At 36.9% G+C, this 17,954-nt stretch overlaps 1 protein-coding gene across 1 annotated transcript in view; it reads left to right on the top strand.

Annotated features, from left to right (window-relative positions):
• The first annotated feature begins 2,020 nt into the window (after window positions 1-2,020).
• Window positions 2,021-17,954, top strand: part of LOC128664510 (transient receptor potential cation channel subfamily M member 7-like) — a 288,636-nt gene continuing 272,702 nt past the window's right edge. Inside the window, 3 exon segments of the mRNA XM_053719331.1 lie at window positions 2,021-2,069; window positions 3,630-3,709; window positions 3,811-3,849. Of these exon segments, the coding sequence (XP_053575306.1) occupies window positions 2,067-2,069; window positions 3,630-3,709; window positions 3,811-3,849 (122 nt within the window). The 5' untranslated portion in view covers window positions 2,021-2,066.

Below are 17,954 nucleotides of genomic sequence, written 5' to 3'. Positions count from 1 at the left end.
TTAGTACATGGAGCCCAAAGAGAGGCTTGGATACAAAGTAATAACACAGGTAAAAAATATATAAATATAACTGTGTTGGTTATGCAAAACTGGGGAATGGGTAATAAAGGGATTATCTATCTTTTAAAACAATAACAATTCTGGTGTAGACTGTCCCTTTAATATTCAATACAAAAATACTTCTTCCTAAAAGAAAAGAACAAGGCAAAAGTTAAAGAAACACATTTTTTTAAATGACAAAAAGACTTTTATTACAGTAAGTATTTTACAGTATAATACATACATATAATAAATTACATACACATGTATAATAGACGCACAATCCCCCAGCTCATATAGATTTGCTATCAATGTACTAGTTTCACTATTGCATTTAACAAAGGGGGTTGAGTTTGTGTTGATACCAGTAAATTGTATTACCATCCAATAATGTCTAAAGGGATCATTTACATTAGACCTTTAATACTGGTAGAGATGATGCTTTTTAAATTCCACCAGTGCCATAGAAGCATCGCCTCGCATAGAGAAGTATAGTAAACGCCTCCTGGTGAGACGGCCTTTAAACACTGATTTCCGCCCTTTAGAACATTTCACTGGCAACCTCAATCACAAAACGGATCCCTTTTTAAAATATTACGGTTATCACAAGGCTTTTAATATCAGGACCTTAGAGAGCAGGAACTGTTTTTCCACTGGCAACTCATAATGAATAGTGAGACTCTGGCTTCTTTAGATTTACAGACTAAAAAAATCTAGAATAGACTTTTTGCTAATAATCCATTAGAGATGGCTGGGGTGTCCAGCAAGGGGTAATTTGTCCACTTAGTTCCCCCTAAAATGCCTCACATTTTCCATTTTTGTTTGTTTGTTTTGTCCAAATGAGTACATCAATCCTTAAAAAATGTCCTTACTATGATATCTCCTAGGGGCCAATTTATCAATGTCTGTCCGACATGATATGCTGTAGCGTATCATGTCCGACAGACATCGCTGAATGCTGACAGCATACACTGTCGGCATTTAACATTGCACAAGCAGTTCACCAGAACTGCTTGTTTAATGCCGCCCCCTGCAGATTCGCGGTGTCAATCAGCCCAATCGTATAGGATCGGCGGATTGCAGAACACAACCTCAGAGGCAGCGGACCAGTTATGGAGCAGTTTCATAACTGCTGTTTCTGGCAAGCTTGAAGGGGAGCTTGATAATTCATCCCCTTAATCCTCTTTTTCCCAGTAAAGCCAAAACAAATATATGTGCAAGTAAAGCATTGTTCATTTAAAGGTTTACATATAAAATATATCTGTCTAAAATTTGCTCACTGATCCTCCAAATAAAAGTCTCCAGAGAGGAAAGGTTGGAAAAAACTTGATACAAAGCTAACATCTTCCACTGTCTAGTGAACACAAATGGTAGATTCACAGATCATAGAGCAATTACAAACATGAAACAGTGCTATACCTGGGAGACAGACTAAACTACAGCTCAACTAATTAGATGCTGTAGTAACTTATATGTGCTCTTAATGAACCATTTTTGCTTTTAGGTAGGGCAGTTTTAGGTGTGGGGGGATCCTTTAATCAAGTTTGTATTTTAGGAGACAGTGAGAAACATTAGGGGTTGACTTGGTGGAGATCTATGTTGTGCATGACATGACGAACAATACTATTTCCAGCCCTATTCTCAACCACTGAGACAGCACAGCAAATCAGAGGTCCTATCACTAGGTTACAGCTTTTTGCAGTTTTCTTGTTAAATCTGCTGAACATTATCCAAATTCTAAAACTGGTTTTGAATAATTTGAGGCCTTTAGACAATTTTTTTTTTTTTTTTAGCAATACAGAAAAAACATTGATGTTGAATTTAGATTTCCACTGATCATCTACAGATAAAGAGATAAAACCTAAGGCACACCTTCATTTTATAGCAGTTCCAACCCCATGAGCCAGCGTGAGCAGTAATACATCTGTTTATGGCTGAGTAAGAACATTACAGAAAGTCAGTCATTTCTCTGGAGACACTACAGGAGAATTGCAGAACTCATTGCTTTTGTGTATTGAGAAAACAACATGGTAAGCTAAATATATATATATAAAAAATATTTGCCTAATATTAATATTCAAATTAAACAAAGCATGTAGGAAAGAAATGGTTAAAATATTAAAAAATCACTGCTTGAAATGTAGTTTTAATGGCTTTAAGTTATATTAGTTCAAGAATGCACATTATAAACAATGCACATTATAAACATTAATTGAAAAACTACTAAAAACACAAGAGATGTGTTTATATTGTTTAAAGTATTATATACATTATTAACATTGATCTTGCAAATAGAGTACATTTCTTTTTATTTTAAAGGGTCACTCAAGTCAAAATAAAATTGTATGATTCGGATAGAGTGTGCAGTTATAAGACACTTTCCAATTTACTTCCAATATCAAATTTTGCACAGTCTTTTTATATTCACACTTTCTGGGGAACAAGATCCTACTAAGCGTGTGCACAAGCTCAGAGAGTATACAAATACTAGTCTGTAATTGGCTGATATCTGTCACGTAATTCAGGGGGACAGAAAATGGGAGAGAAAAAAATAAATTTGTCAGAAAAAAATCTACAGCTTATTTGAAATTCAGAGTAGGTTTTAAATCATTGTATTTTTATTATGCACTTGTGTATTATGCAATTCTACTGCATTGAATGGTTCTTTAAGAAAAATGTATGCCCTTGACTTACAGTAAAGGAAAGTCTTGGAGTTAAAGTACAATTAAGTAGTACATAGTATATACTATTGGCCCACAGACAAACAGTTCCCAGTCTACTTAATGCTAAACATAGGAATAAGCCTAAATCACTCACACACACACTCACAGACTTACACACACACAGATAACTATGGTGTTGTTATCGCTTTCTATTTTAAGACAATCTATTTTTATAATTAAGAGTCCAGCACATTTTTATGTTGTGGAGTGGAGTACACTGTTGGAGCTTCCTGCCTTTTATCTGTCTTGCGTGTGTTGCTCATTGGTGTTCTTGTAAGTGTTATATTTAGGGGTTTAAAATGACTAGTAATGTAACTGTACTGTGGGACATTCAGTGTGTATCTTCTTTCTAGCATTGGTCACTGTAATCAGTGCTAAACCGAGTACATGTGTAAGCAAAAGCAATACTTTTTTTTATAATAGCTACAGTAGTTTGCTTTCTGCACCTTTGTATAAAGATATTTTTATGTATATCTTTATTTTTTTCCATTACATCATTAACATTTCAACCCAGCTTGGATATATAGTTTTGCTGTATTACTGTGTACTTTGCTTATGTCAGCACAAATGCTTTCAGATTTCCTTCTTCATAGCACTGACTTACAGTTGTTCCTGCAATGCTGTATTTATGCTTTGAGATTGTATCAGGGGTGGTTCATTCCCTATCTAATCATCTGCTCATAACTGTAAACTTTGACTGCTGTAATCTAAGTTTGTCACATATGCTCTTATCTCTAAAGGAATCATCTAAACTGTTTTTTTCTCTGTACAAACGCAGAAAGTTGTACAGTATTTTGTTACAGTATTTTTTCCTCAAAAAGACACATTTTGTTCAGTTTTTACCAGAAAACTGTTTTTCTTTTGTAGGCCGGGATGTCTTGGATAGAAAATACTTTTCATAAAAGGGATTGTGTTCAAATAATACCAAGTACAAGGGAACCCCACAGGTAAAGCAAAGCAAAGAGAGTATTGGCAATGTATATATTTTTTAGCTTTCCTGATTTTTTTATTTGATTTGATTTGCTGTCTTTTCTTATTTGTTATTTAGGTGCCTTCCAGGATGCCAGATTTGTCAGCAGCTTGTCAGGTAACACTATTGCTTTATAGAACAAAAATACAGGCATTGAATTATATAAATAGTTATAATATTGATGGACAATCAAACCAATTGTTTTGTAATACGTTATGGGTAGAGGAATGGTCAGCCATGTTATGTGGTATACACAATTGGGCAGATTTATCATGTCCCGTATTCAGCCGAATGTATCTGTTTCCGCGCAAGCTCGCAGGAAATAGGAGTTAAGAAGCAGCGGTCTTAAGATTGCTGCTCCTTAACTCGTACGCCACCTCTGAGGTGGCAGACAGCAATCAGCCCAATCGGATACGATCGGGTTGATTGACACCCCCTGCTAGCGGCCGATTGGCCGCGAATGTGCAGGGGGCAGCATTGCACAAGCATTTCACTAGAAATGCTTGTGCAATGATAAATACAGACAGCGTATGCTGTCAGCATTTATCAATGAGCGGTGGACATGATACGCTACAGGGCATCATGTTTTCTCGCACTTTGATAATTCGGCCCCAATGCATAAAGTAGATTGTAGAAATGGTTAGTTAAATGCACTTTAAAGAGTAGTATCTAAACAATAAGCATTTAACGAAAGACCGTATTTCACCATTGGATTAAATTACAATTCATTTATTTTCTTTAACTTTTTTGTAATGTACCATAATTGTCTAGGGATACAACAAATAAAGACAAGACAAGGATATACACATTAAGACAGATGGACTAGAGAGGTGTACTTCATAAAGAGTGCAGTTTTAGTGGTAATCATTAGAGGCAGAGGGTTAGGTTGTTAAGGACATGTTGTATCATTTGTTGAAGGAGCAGCAATGCATTACTGGTTTTTAACTGAACACATGGGTGAGCCAATGAAAATCGGTATATATATATATATATATGCAGCCACCAATCAGCAGCTAGAATCTAGGTTCTTTGCTTCTCCTGAGCTTTCCTAGATAAACCTTTCAGCAATGGATAACAAGAGAAGGAAGCAAATTATAAAAAAGAAGTAAATTGGAAAGTTGTTTATTATTGTATGCTCTGTCTAAATCATGAATGTCTAATTATGACTTTACTGTCCCTTTAAGTATAGATCTGAAACCCAGCAAAGCTAGTCATTACTTGGAAGTGAGATAATAATATGTAGAGTGTGCAGTAATGTGCATTTTTTATTATCCATGGTGGTGGGTAATAGTGACTAATGGAAGTTAGTGTAGGGACTGACAGTATGGAGTAGGAGTCGGAGAGAGTTAGAGGTGGATGAGCCTGGTGAAGGCATTTAGAATAGATTTGGGTGGGGAAAGCCTATATGATAATTAGAAAGGAATTGCAACAATCACTATTTTTGTTTCTTAGGAAAGACCCAAATTCTTCAGTGTTCTAGGATTTAAGGTGACAGTGCATGTACAGGTTAAAAGTAGAGTCAAATATTACCCCAAGGCAGCAGACATAGGAATCATTTGATGTTATGTACTTGGATTTTGCAAAGACTATTGACGCAGTGCCCTATATGAGTATGATCCATTTATTACTACTCATACTCTGTCTTTTATCCAGTTATTTATATATGAGCTAACATTTCCAGCTATTCCTAGTACCTTCATTTTGTACAATAATATCTCATGTATCAAAAGCCTTTGCAAAATCCAAGTATATAAAATCAAATGATTCCCTTTATCTATATTCTTACTTCCTCGTAGAATCTAATTAGATCAGTTTGATATGATCTATTTCTCATAAAACCATGCTGATAATCTTGTTTACACAAATATAATCATCAATATAATCCCTTATAATCCCCTCAAGTATCTTGCCCACTACTGATATCAGACTAACTGGTTTATAGCTCCTGGATCAGCCCTGCTTCCCTTTTTAAAAAGTGGCACCACATCAGCATCACGCTAGTCCTGGGGTGCTATGCATGAGGATAGTGACTGTTTGGCCAGGGGCGAAACTACAGGGGGTGCACATTACGCAACTGCAACTGGGCCCCCGATTGTGGGGGCCCAACTTAAAAAAAAGAAAAAATTCTACTACCTGCACTGATATCATGTGAGTGTGATGTTAGTGTTTCTCTTTAACCCATTGGCGTTTATGTGTGTGTGTGTGTGTGTGTATGTGTGTATGTATGTATGTGACTGTATGTGTATTTATACATTTATGTGTGTGTGTGTGTGTATGTTTGTGGAACCAGCAAATTACAGACCTTGTTACCACAGCATGGGGGCGGGGGGTAAACAGTGTCACTATACAGTACCACTATATACAGTATGGGGGGGCTGGACTATGTCACAGACTACTGTGGTCACTTTTAAAAGTATTGGGGCGGGTAGGGTCAGGCCAGCCATCTCACCGGCAGATTACAGACTGTGTCACTAACTCACTATACACTAACTAACTCACAGTACTGGTGGGTTAAACACTGTCACTATATATAGTAATAAGGGTCAGACCATCTCACAGACTGTGGGCATAGGGTACCTCCTTTTGCAGACGTAATCTGATTCACATTTTTTTTTTCTGTGTTAAATGTTAAAAAAAAAAAAAAGATATGTATCGAATTCACCTTTTTTGGGTGGGGTGGGGGGGCCCTTCATAGATTCTTGCACCTGGGCCCTGTGGTTTCTAGTTACGCCTCTGTATTTGGCTATAACAGTGCTAAGTTACCTTAAAACCATTGAATTTTTGCTATCACTACATTTAACTAGAAATATAGCCTTGTTTTTTTTTTTATTTACCTGTCAAAACTATATATTTTTTAAGTAGACAACTCAAGGTATTGATCTAGGCCCATTTTGGTATATTTTATGCCACCATTTTACCACCAAATGTGATTGTATTAACAAAATTAACTTGCTCACAAACTTTGGGTTTCTCACTTAAATCTTTTTTTTAACAGCTTTTGCAATTATGGTACAAATGATTGTAAACGCTTCTCTGGGATCCCTTTTGTTCAGAAATAGCAAACATAGATGGTTTTGCCATTGTTTTTTTGTAATTAGAATGCCGCTTATTGCAGCTGAGCACCACACTTCTATTATTCCGGACTGCGAAGGGGTTAATTAGGTAGCTTGTAAAGGTAATTTAAGTTGCAGTGTAGAAATTAACCTCACACCTGACACCTTCCACCCCTGATCCCTCCTAAACAGCTTTATTCCCTCCCTCCCTCTCTCACCCCCCCCCCCCCCCGATCCCCACCACCTTAGGTACTGGCAGATTGAGTCAGTATACAGTTTTTATTATTAATATTATTATTATTATTATTATTATTATTATATACATTTTTTTTCTTTCTGCAGTGTAGTGATCTTCTTCAACTCTCAAACCTTCCTGATCCCTCAAAAAGCTCTCTAACCCTGCCCCTCCCACTAACTGTGGCCATCTTTAGTACTGGCAGCTGTATGCCAATACCTATACATACATTGTTAAAAAATATATATTTTTCTATAGTGTAGTGGTAACCCCTCCCGTGAACATTTTCTAGGGCCCCCCCACTCCTCACCCAACATTTTTTTCTGTAGTGTAGCTCTCCATTCCTCCCTCCCTCTCCCTTCATTTTATTTTCTGCAAAGTAGGGCAATTTTTGCAACTTGTAAATATATATTAAATATATATATGTGTCATGCAGTACGATAGGTAAAGTACTGCATGACTTATACAGTATATATGTCCTTTTGGTTTAAGGAATTAATGTACCTAAATTTTCCTTCTTAGATTTTTTATTTATATACTTAAAAAAAAATTAGGGGTTGACTTAAATTCCTTTGCAATTTAATCTGATTGCTCTTTTGCATGCTTTGTTACATTCCTTACATAGGGCTAGATTATGGATTAGTGGAGCAATACGTAGTGCTCCCGCTCGAGCACAAACTTTGCTAGATGGAGACTTTTTGCGCGCGCATAACTAACCAAATATTGCTACCCGTTAACTTCTTCTCCCCAAGGAAGTGAATGTAGAGCGCAAACTGGAAAAAAAGCTAACACCTATACTCGCGAGCTAACCAGACAGGAATTATTAATAGTAGACATTCCAATGTTCTTTACATACAGAACAATGTACTTTTTATTGTAAGTGCGTATTTCTTTATATATCTATATATACCTTTACCTGTATACCTATTCCTATAGATACATAGGTATAGATATGTATTTTACATTAACATTATCAGATATATAAAGAAATATATTTTTTTCACGATTTAGAACTAACTCGGTCGGCTTAGCTCACATGAAGAATTGCTAACTTCAATGTGCGTTATTGAAATATTGCATATAAAAAATATTTTTAAAAATTATTAAAAATGATTATACATACTGTAAAATATTTTAAAGGAATAGTCTAGCCAAAATTAAACTTTCATAATTCAGATAGAGCAGGCAATTTTAAGCAACTTTTCAATTTACTCCTATTATCAATTTGTCTTGCTTTTCTTGGTATCTTTATTTGAAAAAGCAAGAATGTATGCTTAGAAGCCAGCCCATTTTTGGTTCAGCCTTTGAATAGCACTTTCTGATCGCTGTCTAAATGTAGCCACCAATCAGCAAGCGCTACCCAGGTGCTGAACCAAAAATGGTCCGGCTTCTAAGCTTACATTCAAATAAAGATTCCAAGAGAACAAAGAAAAATTGATAATAGGAGTAAAATAGAAAGTTGCTTAAAAATGCATGCTCTATCTTAATCATAAAAGTTTAATTTTGACTACACTATTCCTTTAAATAATCAATTGAATATATCTTCATTTTTTACAGCATGTATAATCATTTTTAATAATTTTTATTAATATTTTAAAATATTTTATATGCAATATTAAAATAATGTGCTTTGAAGTTAGTAATTCTTTGTGTATGCTAACCCGACTTGGAGCTCGCTTCCATTGAGTCGTTAAAAATGGAGCCGTAAGCTACCGAAGCGGACGACAGCTAAAGGTAATTTACGGCTCCATTTTAGTACCAGGTTTCCATTGAAAAGATTAGCGTGTTGCGCGCAGTCGCTCTTTTCGGCCGTACGTAAGTTTGCGTTGCCAACCGATGTCGGATTTGTCGAAAAGCGCGCCATAACAAGTGCATTGCCATGGTAACCCGACCTCTGTCTATAAGAATAACGGTTTGCGCCTGCGCTCTTTACCTGTGATCGCCTCTAGAGAGAAAGACACGGGAGCTAGTTGCGTTGGTAGGAGTTTTGGGTTTTTGAGAGTTGTTTGAGAGTTAGTGGAGAGTTTGATATTTGATTTCCATATATTCTTATTGTAGGCCTCATATAATATTAGGAACACACACACACATCCATACATTAGTTAATTAACACACATTAGTTTATACACACAAATACACACACACACACATACACACTTTTATTTGATACAAACACATTCACATTTTTTTTTTCATTAACCCCCATATCCCCATCTTCCTTTATTACTCCTTTCATTAATCCCCTTATTCCACTTCCCATCCCCCCTTTGACTACCCTTCCCTTCCTCACTATATAACTTGTTTTTTTATATATACATTTTGCCCATCCTATTTTTTTTTTTTTAACATCCCATATTTTTTGTTTCATTTGACTATATAGCTCACCCCTTTCTTAATTTGCATCCCTTATTATTTTTCTATAATTTTGTTCTAATCCTCCTTAGTTTTTCCTTTTTCATTTACATCCCTTTGTTTATTTTCACCCCCACATTTTATTTTTATTTTGAGGGATATAGAATAGAGATAGTTAGGGTCTAGATAGGTTAGGTAGTTAGTTTTGGGGCTATTTAATTTAGGGTTTAGTTAGGTGAATTAGTGTAGTTAGGTAAGCTAGGGACTTTAGTGTTAGGTTAGAGTTAGGGAGGAAGGAGAAAGGGATGGATAGGCCTAGTGGAGTTGGGAAGGGGGTGGCTAGGGGGAGGGCAGTGGTGAGGGTGGATAGAGGGAGGGGGAGGGGGGAAGTAGGGAGTAGTATGGGCAGGAATAGGGGCCGAGGTTTGGGTGGAGGATTTGTCCTTCCTCAAACCCTGGCAGAGGAGGGAAGGAGAGAGGGTGGAAGAGGAATGGAGGTGGGAGGAGTGAGGAGGAGTCAGCCTCAGCTAGGCACAAAAAGAAAAGTGAAAGTGGGGCAGACTGTGGCAACTGGGGGTGGGGCTGGTGGTAGCCTGTCACAGCCTGCAGGGACAGAGGAGGTAGAGAGGGCTGGTCCCCAGTCACAGGAGGGAGAGTCTGTGTCTGCTGGCCCTTCAGGTGTGAAGGGCAGGCTAAGAGAGGAGAGGTACTCTGAGGAGGAAAAGGAGGCTCTTGTTGAGGCATACTTGGAGAAGGCAGCTCAGCTGGAGAACCCTAACCTGAGGCCGGCTGTCCGGAATAAGCTGTGGGAGGAGATTCGAGTGGCAGTCAGCTGCTTAGGACGTAATCGTTCTACTGCCAGCATTAAACACCGCTATCATGACTGCAGGAGGGAAACCAAAGCTAAGCTGGCACAGCAGGCCAAATATGCACGTGGGACAGGTGGTGGTCCTAGCAAGAGGATACACCTAAGGTCATGGGAGGAGATGCTGTCCAATGTCATCTCGGATGAATCTGTTTACGGATGTAAGGGGACAATGGACACCTCTGTGCCACCTGAAGAGGTGTATGAAGGTGAATATTCAATATTAAATATAACCATATATGTGATGTATATATGTTGTATATCATAAATACCCATCTGTGTTTAGCTATGAATCTAAATTTACATAGTTGTATTTAATATGTTCAGCAAGCACTCTGTATTGTATATCTGCTCCGACAAGCAAGAATATTGATAATATAATATCCAAGAATATTAAGCATTTCATATAAATCATGTGTCATTGTCCTTAAAGGGACACTGTACCCAAAATATTTATTTTGTGATTCAGATACAGCATGCAATTTTAAGCAACTTTCTAATTTACTCCTATTATGAATTTCTCTTCATTCTCTTGCTATCTTTACATGAAAAATAAGACATGTAAGCTTTTTTTCTAGGTTCAGAACTCTGGACAGCAGTTTTTGATTGGTGGATGCATTTATCCACCAATCAGCAAGGACAACCTAGGTTGTTCACCAAAAATGGGCCACCATCTAAACTTACATTCTTGCATTTCAAATAAAGATACCAAGAGAATAAAGAACATTTGAAAATAGGAGTAAATCCGAAAGTTGAATAAAATTGCATGCTCTATCTGAACAAAAGAAAATATTTGGGTACAGTGTCCCTTTAACAATGTTCCTTTAAGACACAGTCTATAAAGATTCCTCAGTTATGGTCATATATGCTTTGATTTTATCCCAAACACACTATATGTATGTATGTGTGTGTGTGTGTATGTGTGTGTGTGTGTGTGTGTATGTGTATGTGTGTGTGTATGTGTGTGTGTGTACATATATACACATAAATATGGAATATAATAGTCTGTATTGTTATGCTACAAAGTAATATATTCTATTAGATAGATAATGTAAACATACCGTATATTTATTTGTAGGTTCCGAACAGGAGGAGTATGAAGCTGCACCAACACCACAGCAGGATGTTCCTACATTCACTGAGGAGGATGAGGATATCTATGGTGACACTACCTCCTATATCAGCCTCTTAGAAGATGATATGCAGCAGCCTAGGGCATATGAGGTGGAGGATGTATCATGCCCTTCTCCATCTACTTCGGAGACAACATTTCATGTTTTGGGTTCTGAACCCCAGCAGACTCATCCTCCTCAACAATGGCAGTTCATGCATACTTCGCAGCAACAAATGGCACAGCCCCCACAGCTGCACCCACCGCAGCAGATGATGCACCCCCCACAACATCCTCCTCAGCAGCAGATGATGCACCCCCCACAACATCCTCCTCAGCAGCAGATGATGCACCCCCCACAACATCCTCCTCAGCAGCAGATGATGCACCCCCCACAACATCCTCCTCAGCAGCAGATGATGCACCCCCCACGACATCATTATCCTCAGCAGCAGATGATGCACCCACCACAGCAGCATACAGATCTGCATCATCTGTACTATATGCCTCCCACTCCTATGGCACAACAGGAATCCACACCACCACCCACTGCACCCACCAATGTATTGCCAACAGTGCCATCACAGACAACCTCACAGTCACCAATACGGAGAGACAGCCCTGGAACCAGCCAATTATTAGTTCCTGAGACACCAAATGTACAACAGGGTCCGGCACAGTCCCAGCAGGATGATCTACTGAGGCTCATACATAGAGAGCTTAGGCTGTCCAGGCTCCAGCAGCAGCAGGATTTGAGAAGGATACAGAGCCAAATGGACATCCATAATGCCTCACTCGTCCGCCTGGCAGAGGCAGTGGAGAGGCTCGCGGATAGGCCCCAAACTCCATCCTCCCTTGCATCCTCTGTCATCTCCCTGCAGGACCCTGAATCGCGGTTATTAGCCTCACATTCAGCTGGTGGGCGTCGCACAAGACGCCACACTGCCCCCCTAAGTACCTCTCCTCCAAAGGCAAAATCACGCCGCAAGAATTAATTAATATTCTTTTTTTTCAACCCAAGATATATCATATCTAATTTTTGCACTAAAGCACTTTTTTAAGTGCGATTTTCATCTCATAAATATGCATCCATTTTTCTAATCCAAATTTGAACATATATCTTAATATTATTCTAATAGCTGTTTATCTGCTAAAAATGAACAGCTTTATTCATTTTTATTTCACATGATGTCAATTAATATGCAGGTGTACATTGTTGATAAATTTATGTGTCCTTTTATTGAGGATATCATATTATGCCGTTTAAGAATACTTGGGGATACGTGTCTGAAATTTATACAGTATATGCTATCTAACATAAGTCAACGTGACATGTGTAAATGTTATGATTTATATTCCACAAGCATATGTTGTTTGCTCCTTCAGATGAAGCTAATAAGGGTTATACAGTTATAGAAGAGTTGAAAAGTAAATACTCCTTCCTGTTGATATGGCCAAATACCTTGCATTCATTCTTATAGTCCTATGTGGAATGTAATATCTGAAATATATACCTATCATGACTAATACCTATCATGACTAATGCACTCCTTTTTGTCAAGATTATTATTCAATATTTAGAATAATTAGATAAATGTATCTTTAGGATATTTATGCACTGATGTATATACAACATATATGTGATTGCCATGATATAGAGGTGATTAATACATTTTAATTGACATCATATGAACAGACACAGACTCTCCCTGGGACCAATGCACAATGCACTTTTAAAATGTTTCAATAACTCCATGTTAAAGACAATACTTCATATCTCTTGAAGTATGTAATATTAAGCACTTATGTATTTTGGTTAATAGTCTAAATATTGCAAATGTATTATCTGCTTTAGCAGACATGACATTACATATATTTTATAAATATTAGTACTATGACACATTATAACTTTAATGTGTCATCGTTTTGTATTGAATAAATATGATTTTCACATTGAAAATTACATTTGAATGAGGGTAAATCTGTAATAATAAAACTCATCTTCATGATAAACAACTTATTTCGTTTGAATTTTTTTTCTATATGTATTGAGATTATATATAGCATCCCTGGGCAAAGGTTTCATTTTGAATAGGTAGATATTTTATTTATTTTTATAATATTTTACCAGGAAAGATACATTGAGATTTCTATGGTTTTCAAGTATGTCCTGGGTCCACAAAACATTGCATTGATACAATGGGTACAATAAAATAAAAAAAAATAATAATACACCATATATGCACAAAAATTTAACATAGAACCGGTAGGAAATATATAATCAACAATGACAGGTGCATTCTGTTTTGAGATATGTAGAGAGGGATCTCTTAAAGGATATTAGGCATGGGGAAGGTTTGAAAGTGTGCGGGAGGTCGTTCCATAATTGTGGTGCTTGCATATATTTTTATATGCACATACATATTGAAATTTCTATGACAACATGGGTGCAAATATTCCTATACATAGGACCAATAAATGTAGCATATATAATGTTATTTGTACATTGAAACACTCATAATATTTTTGTGATTTGCTATTTCAATGAGAAACAGGCCTCAAAAAGCTCTTTTTTCCTCCTTTACACCTAGTTGAGCTGGGGGTAATATTTCTCAATGTATCGACAGCCTCCGACAGTGTATTAACGGTTAGCGCTTTCAATGGAAACCTGGTATAATTTATCGATTAACGGCTTCTATTACTTTCTATGGGACGCGAAAATCTTTTCGGCAGCCGAAGTCCGGCAGCCGATATTGAGGTATAACGCGCCATTGGAAACAGTCGTTAAACGCTATTGCTTTCGACAGCATATTTAACGGTTTGCGAGTGCACGCAAACTGAATTACGACTCAATGGAAGCGAGGCCTAAGTTAGTCCGAAATGGCAAACCCCGGTGCGCATTACGCATATATTACATTCCTATGTTCTTCACATAGAAAATAATGTACTTTTTATTATTAAATATATATTTCTGATAATGTTAATGTAAAATACATATCTATACCTATGTATCTATTTGATATACAGGAATAGGTGTATATAGATATATATATATAAATATGTATTTACAATAAAAAGTACATTATCTTGTAAGTGAAGAACATTGGAATGTAAAATATGTACAGTACATATACAGTAAAACACATAAATACTTAAAGGGACACTCATGTCAACATTAAATTTTAATCATTCTGATAGAGCATGCTGTTTTAAACAACTTTCCAATTTACTTTCATTAAGAAAATGTGCACAGTCTTTTTATATTTATACTTTTTGAGTCATCAGTTCCTACTGAGCATGAGCAGGAATGCACAGAATAAACTTATATGCATTTATGATTGGCCGATGGCTGTGACATGGTGTAGTAGGAGTGGAAATAGACATATGTACTGGTCCTTTAAATAGACACACACACACACACATATATACATACACACACATATATATATATATATATATACACATATTTTGACATGTCTGTGTATGCATATATATGTTAAAGCCCTTTGTAGACCTTTTTGTTTTTACACATTATACCATCTATCTTTGAGTCCTTACAACTTTTTAATTTAATTTTTTTACATGTATTTGTGTTATGTTTAATGCAACTTTTTTCTTCCCCTACCCTTATGCGAGCTCTAAAGTCGCGCTAACCTGACAAGCGTAAATCTTGCGCTTGAGCAAACACATTTTCTTTCAACTCGTAGTATTTCCATCAAGAGAAAAACCCAATATCGTTTGCTGGCAACAGTCAGAGCGACACTTGTAATTTAGCTCATATTTGGAATGATGAGTCTGTACTGCTTTATTTGCATAATGTAAATGTCCTACTTTTTCCCCTTATTTTTATTTAGCTACATTAACTATAATTTAAATATTATACTTTGATAACAATGTGATATGTGTTGATGTGTTTATTTAACAATGTTTTTATTTGAGAATATGTTGTCTTATTTCCTTAAAGGGACAGTACACTGTAAAATTATTTTCATATTGATGTATTTTAAATGACTTGTTATACCAGCTGCAGAGTAAAAAAAAAAATTATTTGTGTATTTTAATTAGCTGGGTTTGTACTTTCTTTCATGTAATTAGCAAGAGTCCTTGAGCTAGTGACGTATGGGATATACATTCCTACCAGGAGGGGCAAAGTTTCCCAAACCTTAAAATGCCTATAAATACACCCCTCACCACACCCACAAATCAGTTTTACAAACTTTGCCTCCTATGGAGGTGGTGAAGTAAGTTTGTGCTAGATTCTACGTTGATATGCGCTCCGCAGCAGGTTGGAGCCCGGTTTTCCTCTCAGCGTGCAGTGAATGTCAGAGGGATGTGAGGAGAGTATTGCCTATTTGAATTCAATGATCTCCTTCTACGGGGTCTATTTCATAGGTTCTCTGTTATCGGTCGTAGAGATTCATCTCTTACCTCCCTTTTCAGATCGACGATATACTCTTATATATATACCATTACCTCTGCTGATTCTCGTTTCAGTACTGGTTTGGCTTTCTACAACATGTAGATGAGTGTCCTGGGGTAAGTAAATCTTATTTTCTGTGACACTCTAAGCTATGGTTGGGCACTTTTTTATAAAGTTCTAAATATATGTATTCAAACATTTATTTGCCTTGACTCAGGATGTTCAACATTCCTTATTTCAGACAGTCAGTTTCATATTTGGGATAATGCATATGAATAAATCAATTTTTTTCTTACCTTAAAATTTGACTTTTTCCCTGTGGGCTGTTAGGCTCGCGGGGGCTGAAAATGCTTCATTTTATTGCGTCATTCTTGGCGCGGACTTTTTTGGCGCAAATTTTTTTTTCTGTTTCCGGCGTCATACGTGTCGCCGGAAGTTGCGTCATTTTTTACGTTCTTTTGCGCCAAAAGTGTCGGCGTTCCGGATGTGGCGTCATTTTTGGCGCCAAAAGCATTTAGGCGCCAAATAATGTGGGCGTCATTTTTGGCGCTAAAAAAAATTATGGGTGTCACTATTGTCTCCACATTATTTAAGTCTCATTATTTATTGCTTCTGGTTACTAGAAGCTTGTTCACTGGCATTTATTCCCATTCCTGAAACTGTCATTTAAGGAATTTGATCAATTTTGCTTTATATGTTGTTTTTTCTATTACATATTGCAAGATGTCCCACGTTGAAACTGAGTCAGAAGATACTTCTGGAAAATCGCTGCCTGGTGCTGGAGCTACCAAAGCTAAGTGTATCTGCTGTAAACTTATGGTATCTGTTCCTCCAGCTGTTGTTTGTACTGTTTGTCATGACAAACTTGTTAATGCAGATAATATTTCCTTTAGTACTGTTACATTACCTGTTGCTGTTCCGTCAACATCTAATACTCAGAGTGTTCCTGATAACATAAGAGATTTTGTTTCTAAATCCATTAAGAAGGCTATGTCTGTTATTCCTCCTTCTAGTAAACGTAAAAAGTCTTTTAAAACTTCTCATTTTTCAGATGAATTTTTAAATGAACATCATCATTCTGATTCTGATAATGGTTTTTCTGGTTCAGAGGATTCTGTCTCAGAGGTTGATGCTGATAAATCTTCATATTTATTTAAAATGGAATTTATTCGTTCTTTACTTAAAGAAGTCCTAATTGCATTAGAATTTGAGGATTCTGGTCCTCTTGATACTAAATCTAAACGTTTAGATAAGGTTTTTAAATCTCCTGTAGTTATTCCAGAAGTTTTTCCTGTCCCTGGTGCTATTTCTGAAGTAATTTCCAGGGAATGGAATAATTTGGGTAATTCATTTACTCCTTCTAAACGTTTTAAGCAATTATATCCTGTGCCATCTGACAGATTAGAGTTTTGGGACAAAATCCCTAAGGTTGATGGGGCTGTCTCTACTCTTGCTAAGCGAAGGCTCAAGCATTTCTGAAATGTGTTTCAGATCTAGAGTTGGCTGGAGTAATTATGCCAGTTCCAGTTCTGGAACAGGGACTGGGGTTTTATTCAAATCTCTTCATTGTACCAAAGAAGGAGAATTCCTTCAGACCAGTTCTGGATCTAAAAATATTGAATCGTTATGTAAGGATACCAACATTCAAAATGGTAACTGTAAGGACTATCCTGCCTTTTGTTCAGCAAGGGCGTTATATGTCTACAATAGATTTACAGGATGCATATCTGCATATTCCGATTCATTACCAGATTGTGGCTCTGCCGTTTGGCCTAGCTACAGCTCCAAGAATTTTTACGAAGGTTCTCGGTGCCCTTCTGTCTGTAATCAGAGAACAGGGTATTGTGGTATTTCCTTATTTGGACGATATCTTGGTACTTGCTCAGTCTTCACATTTAGCAGAATCTCATACGAATCGACTTGTGTTGTTTCTTCAACATCATGGTTGGAGGGTCAATTTACCAAAAAGTTCATTGATTCCTCAGACACAGGTAACCTTTTTAGGTTTCCAGATAGATTCAGTGTCCATGACTCTATCTTTGACAGACAAGAGACGTCTAAAATTGATATCAGCTTGTCGAAACCTTCAGTCACAATCATTCCCTTCGGTAGCCTTATGCATGGAAATTCTAGGTCTTATGACTGCTGCATCGGACGCAATCCCCTTTGCTCGTTTTCACATGCGG

The sequence above is a fragment of the Bombina bombina genome, chromosome 6 (assembly GCF_027579735.1).
Source record: "Bombina bombina isolate aBomBom1 chromosome 6, aBomBom1.pri, whole genome shotgun sequence".
Classification (NCBI taxonomy): Eukaryota; Metazoa; Chordata; class Amphibia; order Anura; family Bombinatoridae; genus Bombina; species Bombina bombina.
This window is presented reverse-complemented; position numbering and strand designations above follow the sequence as displayed.